Genomic DNA, 10,897 nt, shown 5'->3' on the forward strand with positions numbered 1-10,897 from the left:
TTTTACGAGTCATGTTGTGACACTGACATTTTCTGATAAGGAACGCAGCTGTTTGCACGTGGTCGGTCACGCCAGAGAGCACAGACAAGAGTCAATAATCAGCTTAGTCCACTTACCTGATTAAGATTCCTCTCTCCGTTCTCATAGCAGTTCACTGTGAAAAGACTGGCTGCTGATCTCAAAGACGAGCGAGTTGCAGAAAGTCTTACTGTTTTTAAACTCCTAATAATGAGGAACCTTTTTTTTCTTTAAGTTATATGAGCCAAAGAGCCAGTTTCACCGAAGAAAGAACACTTTTTTTTTTTTAGAAAATACTTATTTGTGCAGATAATGTGATGAACTAACTGTTGTGTAAATCTTATTTAATTTTATTTATGGTTGGGGAAAGTTTCAAACGACATGCTTCAGATCTGACTGACTTCTGAGAGTTATAACCGACTGTGAGAAGCTCATGATAACAAATCACTAAATGAATTCACACTTTGGTGAAAACTGATTATGATGTGCCTGAGTGGGATTTTTTTTTTGATTGATTTTTCAGCGCTAAGCTGGACACTTGTAAGTTAACCTGCAAAAACCTTGGTCTCCATGGAAACAGGAGTCTTTTTTATGGGTAGGCTGCATCGCCTTTTGTTTCCCTCCATACTGCATACGTAAATCTGCAGATGCATTAAAGAATAAATTCATAAAAGACGTCCTTGTTCTTATTTTTTCCTACTCATTAAAAATGTTAGTTGCTCCACAGCTTTTTTTTTTTTCGCGTTTCTTGTCAAATCTTTGTTTGTTCTTCCAGTTTCATAACTTTTCTTTTCTTAGAGTCGTCTCTACAAACAAAACTCATCTTGTATTTTTTTGTTATAACAAGTTTTAGAGGTTCATGTGCAAAACTCTGGGAATAAACCCAAGTATTCAGTTACATGGAAATGTGCAATAAGACTCCTCTGACATTTTGTTTTCTCTAGTTTGCACTTCTTGCGCGTCTTTTTTTTTATACGCCTAATACAATTGTGTCATTGTGTAAATGTCATTGTTGGCCTAACAGATTTAAAGAATCCCTTCTCACATTGGGAAGGTGTTTGTGAGTCATGTGTCATGTGATAATAGCATGGTGTAACATTACAAATGCCTCACGTGCATTCAAGCACAGGACAAATGCTGCCCAGAGCTTAAAGCAGTGTGTTATAAAAGCATATAATTCCATGCTGGATGGTTATTTTTGCATCTTTTGCTTAAAAAAAATAATATTTTTAACCCCTAAATAATATTAAAAGTTAGAAATCCATGTTCCACATATAAAGTTTTCCGTTTGTGACACAAAAAGCATCAATAAAAACAACTATTTGAAGTTTTCTCCTATTTATTTATTTTTTATTTATGCCTTATTGGTTATAATTGGGATTTAAAGCCCAACAAATCCAGGTCTGAGTGCCAAAGAACCACCCACAGAAAATATTAAGTCACAATATATATATATATATATATATATATATATATATATATATATATATTTAAGTCATAATAAGAGAGTGGGAAAATGTAAAAGTAAATATAAATACTTGAAATATAAATACTTGAGTTTTGAAGAATCCTCTTTAAATACTTTTTAAAAGACAACCAGCTTCACCAAAAAACATAATGGACACAGACTTAAAGTCCTCTTTCTGTTTGATTTAGGCTTATTTAACCATCTTAAGCTCTACAAAATTGTTGTGGTAACCTGTCCCGTTCAGCTGAAAGTATTTGGGTGACAGAAAATTTGACCTGGCATCTTTTTCCTTGATCTCTAGGCAGCTTCAGAGGTAAATCAGGTCTGTGGAGCCACCTGTTGGCAAAGTTCAGGAACCGCAGGCTATTTATTAATTTGAATAGCTTAACAAAAAATAATACAATTAGTTTAATGAGACTTCCTTTTGCCGTATTGTTACATTGAATATTACTTATAAAATAAGTTTAAAAAATGCACTCTGGTATGAAACTCTAAAACACAGACAGAAGAAGTGCAGCCCCTCCAAAAAATACCTTCGTAAATCACATGTTTTCTCACACATAAGACCTCTCTGTGAAGGGAGAGTTATCATCTTTGAACCCATGGGAAGAAAAGATTACCTGCTCCTAATCTCTCTTAGGTTTAAATGTGGGAACTGCTTTGATTAACGAGCAAAACTGCACTTTTCTAATTTCATTAAATGTTTCACAGCATTTAAGGAATCTGAGAGAAAATCCACTTTGAGTCGTCCTTGCTGAAATGATTCAACACAAAGAGATGACTAAGCCAATCAAAAGTATCAAAGGACTCGGTGGGAGACGGTGAAACTGCTTCAGGAGAGACAAAGAGCAGGACTGAATCATTCTTATCAGGGAGTTAGCCAGATTGACTATTTCACAAACTGTAAAATAAACTGTGTTTATTTGTTTTAAAATCACCAGTGACATCCTTCTTCTTATTTTGCTGCAAAGAGATGATTCTGTCACTGGATGTCTTTTATTTTGAAAGAAAGCCGTATGAACTTCAGTCAAAAGTTGTAAACTATTTTGTATTATTTAAAAAAAAAATCTCTTTGTGTTTTTTTTTTATCAATGCTAAAAAAGCAACATTTTATTTACATTTATCATAATAATTACAAGGACACTTATACAAATGAGCGTCTTTTCTTTTTTCTAGTGACAAATTGATCCCAACAGCTCTTTAAGTGATGAAGGTTGCAGATCTGCAGTCTTATTTAGGCTCCATTATTTATTTACATCTAACTAAGGATACTAATGGAATAAAGTAAAAAAGTGTTCTGTTTTACAGAAATTTGAAGCAATTATTTTGATTTTTTAGAATACAAGTATGGTCTGTTACGGAGTCCCTAAAGCAAATGTGTCAAAGTCAAGACCCAATAATGGATCTGGCCCGCGAAATAATTATATCCAACCCTCCACATCATTTTACATGATTATTATCATTAACGGCCCAATGTTATCATAAATAATTGTGACAGGATATATTTTATGGAAAGCAAAATCTTTTGGAATATTTATGAGTTTTTATATTAAATACATACATACAGTTAAAGAATTTGAAGTTGAACATTTTTAACATTTACTTTATTTCTAACTTGTATAATTTTGATAGACAATATCACTATGGAGAGCAAAATATTGAAAGCTATTTAAGGTTTATTCTGGAATAAAATTTGGTTTTTTTATGTGTTAAATAAATGATTGTCCTGTTTGGCACGCAGCCTACTTTGTGTTTTGGGATTTTGGCCCCATGTGTTTGTCACTCCTGCCATGAAGGGACATTGAAAAAAAAAAAATGAAGTAAAAAAAAAATTAAAAATATTACCTGGTGCTCACCAGATACTAACCAGAAAATCTTTTTTTTTTTTTTTACTTTGGTGTCCCTTCAGGGTCTCCATAGTCTGTAGCCTGCAGCCAGAACTGTTTTATTTCATATTTTTTCATTCTTTTGTTTTATTTATTTATTTTTTTAATTATTAGTTACTATAACATGAAACCACAAAACACACAGCTATTTCGATGAGGTCGTAGTTATGGCATTTAAGAATGCAAAAATCTTAAACCGTCCTCTACAGCAGGGGCGTGCACACGATTACAGAGGGGCTCAATGTAAAAAAAAGGGCAGCATGTGCAACATGTTTTTCTGTGCTTTGCATTAGGTAGAAAAAACCTTTTATTGCTCATTAACAATGGAAATATGAACAAATAGGTACAAAAATAAATAGCACAATGGAAATAATTTTAGATGAAAATGATCCTTTCCTCAAAGCAGTAGCCCAACCATCAGCCGGTCTTAAAGCAATAACCTTCTGGAGGTCATGTCCCTGTAGATATTAAGCACTTGCAAATCATTGAAATATAGATAAGAGAGCCTTTCTTCTTTGCACAGACTTCTGAGGGAATTCCTTATCAATTTTATCTTTGAGAACTACCTCTCAACTGTTGAGAGAGGCTGGAATTCTGGCATTTTCTTTTCATTTCCTCTAGAGTTGGGAAGATGTCACGTCTACATCTGTAGCCATTGAACAGTTTAAACAACTAAATTTGGTGAAAAACTAATGAACTCCTTTCTCCAATGGAGACGAACTGGAAGTGGATGTTATGTGATGTCATTTCCATTTGGGCTAAAGGTGTTCAAGCACCCCTGGGGCTGTACGTGATCTGCAGTGATCACGCACCGTCACTAGAGGGCAATGAGCTCAAAGGTTCCAGAGTTCTATGGTAGTTAGTCTTCTTTTAGCTTGAGATACCAACAAAAGGTCATTGTCACTGGCCATCCTAAAAATCCTTTCAGCTGCCACAATACTTAGATCACACATAGTGTTGTAAAGAAATACAAGAGAGAGTCAGAGTTAACTGAAAAGGGGGAAAAGAGAATCATTTTTGTGGTGTAAAATATCTGATTTAAAAGCAGAGAAAAAATTGCATCAAAGATGCAGGATGAATCAAAACATCTTTAAATCCTTCTGTTCATTCTTCCTTGTTGATTCCTTATTCCTGCAGTATCCCCTTGACCCTTAGCAGTGATTTAGATAAGGAGAGCTTAAGATAACAGGCTGAGGTGGAAACCACAGCAGTTTCATCCAATAAAACAACTGCTGCTAAAAACCCCAGATCAATTATGTATCCAACCTTTATTGAACTCAAATGGAGACATATTTTGAGAGGTCTGTGCCAAATAAAAGAGATGTCTCATCGTGGTCTGTGGAGGGGAACGGGCCACAATGACAGCAGCAAGAAGGAGAGTCCGACCAAAGACCACAAGGTAAACATAGAACCCTGTCTCAAGACTTTTTGGTCAAGCTGCAAAATGCTGTGGTGTGATGTTCTTCTCATAAGACGCTGTTTGCAAAAAGTGCACATTACTTAAAAAAACAAGAAGCAATGTTGGGTCGAAAAAGGAATGACTCTTAATGAGGTATAAGAAAATTTGGTTTTAGTCCTGTGCAAGGTCAGAGGGATATTGCTGGAGCCTATCCCAGCTACTTTTGGGGTGAAGCTGTGGACACCTCCAAAAACGGGAGCATTTGCTCTTGTAGATTTTTAATTCTAACTTGAAATAGAAGGCCTTCAAGCTGCGGAATGCATTGTCATCCTCTCAATAATGTTCTAGATAGCAAGTCCAAAAAGATCGATGATTATTGCATCTGCTGATCACAGCATTCCTGTTGTAAATGCTGTATTGTGATAAGATCAAAGATGTACCACTGATTTGTACTTAGGCTATAATAAAATACACTGTTCCTGTGTCATGAGGGGTGCAGGGTTCATTTCACTGTCATCAGGACATCGGGGCGAATTTCACAGTTTATTTAAAGCGGGTGTTCTTCTTCTGTGGTTCTGTCTCTGTCCATGTTTTGAAAATCTCCAGTGCACGCTGGTTGGAGCTGGAGTGGTAATCCGTGCTGCATCAGAAAAGCATCTATGTGAGGGAAGAGGGAGGATAGCGGGCACTCTGAAGACGTGTATTTGGCTAACACCTGCAGCTGTTCGGGCTGCAGGTTGGCTTCACTGCAGACCCTTTGACACAACGTAGAGACGCTGTGACACGTTCTCAGCTTCATCTGGCCCAGTTGGCTCCTCTCCACCATCAGTTTCTCCTTCTCTGTCTTCTGCAATACAAACCCAACACCTTGGATCAATGATTAATCCAACGGGCGAAACAGTTGTTAAAAAAAACCCAATAAAAATAAAGCTTACAAGTTTGTTGATTTCACACTGCAGATTGTAAATGCAGTCTAGTTTTCTTTTGCGACAGCGCTGCGCTGCAAGGCGGTTTTTGCTGCGTCTTCTCATGTCGTGGACGAACTCAAGCTGTTCCTTTGTGAAGTCATGCTGTTTCAACAGTTGCTGGAAGTCATTCCGGCTTAGATTTATTATCCTGTCAACAGGGAATGGCAGCTGAACCTAAGGAAACCCCAGAAATAACAATGAAGTGAGATAAAAAAATAACAGAAATTCAAAATATATTAACTTGCACAACTATTGGTGACGTTTTTTGACATTCCGTTTTGCTCCCATTTCAATCAAGTAGAGGTGGGATTATATTATATAAGTTCTCTTCTTCGGACTCCTTTTCACACAATTAATGAAACTCTACTTGACTTTGACTAATAATTACTATTTTTAACTAACCAAATTTTTGTTTGCTTTTTTATTTTCTAATCAATGCATTTCATTATTTTTGTAATGTTTGAAAAAAATGTTTTGTTCTGTATTGTTCACAATCTATGCTTGAAATAAACAAGATCAGTCAACTGATCAATCGTCTTTTGATCTATTTTAAAAGTGTTTGCAGTGGTCCTTTATTTTATGATTATGCCATTTTTAGCCCAAATGATAAAAAAAAAAAAAAAAAAAAAACTGCCATTTTGTAGGACATAGTTTCTATAGAGCGGCAGTAGCTAATCAGAAATTTGCCTTTGTTCTAGGCGGGACTTTTGATGCACAGTAAGCCGACTCTCACATCCCATCATCCCTTTTTTAACACTCTCTCCTGCTAGCTTACAGTTGGTTACACCCCCTCCAATCTAACATTAGAGGGAAAATGGCGAGCGATATTGCCATCCAGCGTTATAGTTTTGAGCCAGCTTGAACAAGAAAAATGAAGATAAACATGGATCTATTTGTCTGCAAGAAGATGCATCAAAATGGAGCAAAGTAGAGAGCTTCTACAAGCTTTTTCAAATAGCATTTTTTTGTCTGATTCTAATATACAATAATTTGAAGAAAAAAATATGTTTTAAAAAATGCAATTTTAAGTGTAATTTTCTTTCTGAGTGTCCTCCATCATGAGAGAAATGCCATAATTACATGTTTTGAGATTTTCGTTGAAGTGGATCTTTTAAAATAACAAATATAGACTTTAATATCTGAATAGAATTGTATTTTGGCAAAACATAACGTATCTATGAGACAGAAAACAAGCAAATATATTAAAAAAAATACCTGTATTACTTATATCTCTTAAATTATGTTGTGAATTGTATTGACAAGATAATATGAAACTCTTTTGGAAACATCTAGAACTAAAGATTAGGGAAGATGCATCAAGCTTAATAAAAGCAGAAAAGTGAGTTCCAACAAGTCGCTGCACGCCGGAGACACAAACATGCCTCAAGTGGAACAGGCTTGTCCTGTTTTATTGATGTATTATATAATGTGTTAGAAATCCGATCACTGTCGATGTGTATTTCCAGAAATATCTGAATGTAATAGTAATGCTTTGATATGCATTATGGAATTAGAAGCAATATCATTTTTTTAAGTGAAAATTCTGTCTAAATGCGTATGGAGTTCTTGTTAAGTCATTAAAACTGCAAAAGTGTCAAAAGGACAGTTCCCTTTCAGTTATTTTAGCTTGAAGATGTGAAAAGGGTAAAACATAAATATAAGTAATCTGACTTTGCGATGGTAATTTGATTCTCTGTCTGGATAAACATTACCAATTCCTAAATTCCGTGTTTTGACCTATACTTTTTACTAAGCTGAGCTGTCAGTTTTAGTTGAAATGGACTATGAACCAATGAGCAGGACTCATAAGAACGCCTCAGCAGTTGTATATAATCTGTTCATGGTGAATAATTAACTTTTCACCCTGTCGGATCTATGACTGCAGGGACTCATTTGTGTTTGAAAATGTGTACTTATTTAAATGAAAACTAAAACTGCTGAGTATTTTCCTTTCTTTTCAGGTGAACAAAACTTCACAACTGCAGGACAAAAATCAGATGAAACGAAACTGCTTCCTAGTTTTTGTGCTCACCTGCCTGGCTCTTTCCCTTGTGGAGGACTCACTGTCTCCCTCTGTTTCTGTCTCTGAGTATCCGTCCTCTCCGGAGTTCACAGGTGACCCACATGACAGAGAGGTCCCCTCGCACTCCGACATTCCTGCCTGACTGCATGAATATTCCGCTTTTTCCAGATCGTCGTAGAAAAGACAGCTGGGATCGCTCCGAGCTTTCGGCCCCTCTGAAGACGAGCTTTGTGCCCATCTGTCACTCGTTTCGGCTGAGAGTCTACCTGGAGGGAAGTTTGGATCAATGGGAGCTGAATCTGACCCCTGCTGCATGTCAAGTGGGCCAGCCGCTTCCATCTCCATGGTGCTAATTTCTCCAAGAGTAAACCTTTCTCTTTCTTTTTCTCCATCTCGACCATTTTCTCCCTTTTGCTCAAACTGTGTGTTTTGATGAACCGAGCCTGGCTCTGGTCCACCAGCAGCTCTGCTGGGCTTTTTAATGTCAGCTCCAAACTTCTGGTACTCTTGGGAACAGGTGATTGTGAGGTCATTAAACGTTCCCAAAGAGCAATGGGAACTCTGCAGGAACTCTAATGACCTCTCCCCTAGAATCTTGTCTGTCTTCGGGGAGTTAAAGCGGCATGTGTCAGGTGAGCTGGAGTGTTCCACCTCCTCCGTGTCCATCACACAGAGCTCATCTTTCTTTTTAGATCTGAGCTTCTCAGAGCCTGCTTCCACTTTGTCCCCGTGGTTTTCTCTCTTGTCATGTGTTTGAGTTCTCAGTGGCTCACCGGTCTGACCTTTGCTTTCCCTGTCAGAGTTTGAGGCTGATTTTCCAGGGAATTGAACCACATGTTCCTTATTGCTGTTTTCAGAGCTAAGACTTGGAGAGCAGGGACGGGTGCAGTCTTTGCAGATCCTCTTTTCAGGAGCGTAAGTCTCTTTTCCACAAGCAAGCTGGAACTTCCGATACTTAGGACACTGGGTTGAATTGTCGATCCCCGCATCAACCCCCAGTGTGGGGGTGTTTTTCGTTTTCAGACTTTCCATCATGTTTTTCTCTGATTTGCTACAGTCCAGACTCACTTCCTGCTGAGATGATGAGTCAGCAACTGGTTTTACTTCTTTGTCGCAGAAAGACGCATTGTCAGAGTCTGTGCTGAATTCTTCTTTTGATATCTGCTTTTTGTCATTTTTTTTACAACACATTTTTTTAGTGGTGCTTTTGCTTTTGGAGAAAAACTTCGGAAGGAGGAAATCAAAACAAGCCTCATCGAGATCCCTGAAGCCGAGCATGGTGGCTGCGTTTCGAATTTGAAGGACGTTTTCTTTGATGAAGTGAAGTTTGGACGTGTAGGCGAACTTTAGCAGAGCTTCAAAGCCCTCAACCGTTACCTGTAGAAGACATGGAAGAAGTCTTTCATGTTCTTGGAAAACGTTTAGAGACATATATAATACTATATTTTTCTATTTATATATGTATGTATGATACATATGTATTTATATATATAAAATACACACACATATATATATATATATATATATATATATATATATAACCAATATATCATATACATATAAACATGTTTAAATGATAATATACATTATTAAATATATTATATATGCTATTCATTACACATTTATATATCATATATATATATATATATATATATATATATATATATATATATATATATATATGTGATATATAATTAAATAAATACATTACATTACTATATATATATATAGTATACATATATTTCAAATAAAACATTTTTTTGCTTAAAAAAATGATTCTTTATGAATCAAAAGTTTAAAAAATTATACAAAAAACCTATAAAGCTTAATGCAACAAATATTTTTTTCTAAAAAGCATGTATTTTCCATTTTTTTTTTTACATAAGTTTGTTATAAAAGTGATGTATTTGTGGCACTATGGAGCTGATGTCTCACCTCTGGTGGCAGAGTGAGTACTGCTCCATGTTGCGTGAGGGAAGAGATCCTCAGCGAGAAGTATTCACTGCAAGAACAGAGTACGGCGCGGTGGGCCCTGAAACTTTGACCCTCCACCACCACGGTAACATCACACAACGTGTCCCGGCAGCGCTGCTCATCCAGGCGGTGCAACACATGAGAGGAATGCACTGTCGACTCGAAAGTAAACACAGACGACCGCGAGGTAGACATGGCCATCTGTGACATCTGTTTGTACACAAAACACACACGCCCTTTAACACCTAAAGTCTTAGTTTCACTCTATTACAATAGTCAGGCTTTCAGGTAACAATAAATTCAAGCTTACCTTTCAGTGCAGACTTGATTCAAGTCTCTGAAGGAAGCTACCTTGTACACATGGATATTGGTAGATGGAATGTTGTTCCACCAGGCTGTTTCTCAGAAAGCCTTATCTCAAACTGGCTTCAAACTAAAAGCTGAGCTTGACTCAGTCATATGGCCTGTGTGTGAGTACGTGAGAGGGAGGGGGGGAGTTTGAGGGAGAGCCTGTTTATGTGTGTACGTGTGTGTGCGTGTTGCAACACACATGGGTGTAACAAAGCAGAGCTGACTCATGAGCTCCTGCTGATAAAGGATGAGCAAGCAGTTTTCCCTTCCTTCCAATCCCACCCTTGGATCTGTCTGGTAAACGAGCAAACTATTCCCAGAAAAGATTTGCCAAAACCAAACCCCAAAGTGCTAAAATCAAGACAAGGAATGTAAAGTCGCATTCATATAAATGTGTTACTTGTTATTGTGGATTTATATAGTAAAAAACACTATAAGGACAAGCTGTAGAAAGAAGAAAGAACTAATAAGTTTGACCTGTTGCTGGAAACGCAGGGAAGTTATGATAATCAAGAGGTTAATATTTTGCAGAAATGTCTTGGCTCATGTCTTGTTTTTTCTACAGCTAGCAAATCATTGAATGAGCTTGGTGCAAGTATTTCATTGGTGTCTGCAGGCGAAAACATAGAGAAACTGTGCAAAAAGCAGAGGATGATATATAGGATTTTTTTATATTTAAGATATTGTGAAAAAAATGCGAAAAACCACGAATGTCCAAAATATATATATATATATATATATATATATATATATATATACATATATTTAAGATATTAAGAAAAAAACTGCATGTCTAAAATTATATGTCTA

General features: G+C 36.6%; 1 protein-coding gene across 1 annotated transcript; it reads right to left on the reverse strand.

Moving 5' to 3' along the window:
- Positions 1-3,644: 3,644 nt before the first annotated feature.
- bach1b (BTB and CNC homology 1, basic leucine zipper transcription factor 1 b) lies at positions 3,645-10,406 on the reverse strand. The gene is made up of 5 exons (XM_024266775.2): positions 10,047-10,406; positions 9,698-9,946; positions 7,772-9,139; positions 5,707-5,913; positions 3,645-5,618 (listed from the first exon to the last, which is right to left on the reverse strand). The coding sequence occupies exons 2-5, from the start codon at positions 9,944-9,946 to the stop codon at positions 5,319-5,321; spliced, it is 2,124 nt and encodes a 707-aa protein (XP_024122543.1). The 5' UTR covers positions 10,047-10,406; the 3' UTR covers positions 3,645-5,318.
- Positions 10,407-10,897: the final 491 nt, after the last annotated feature.

Source organism: Oryzias melastigma, linkage group LG14 (genome assembly GCF_002922805.2).
Source record: "Oryzias melastigma strain HK-1 linkage group LG14, ASM292280v2, whole genome shotgun sequence".
Classification (NCBI taxonomy): Eukaryota; Metazoa; Chordata; class Actinopteri; order Beloniformes; family Adrianichthyidae; genus Oryzias; species Oryzias melastigma.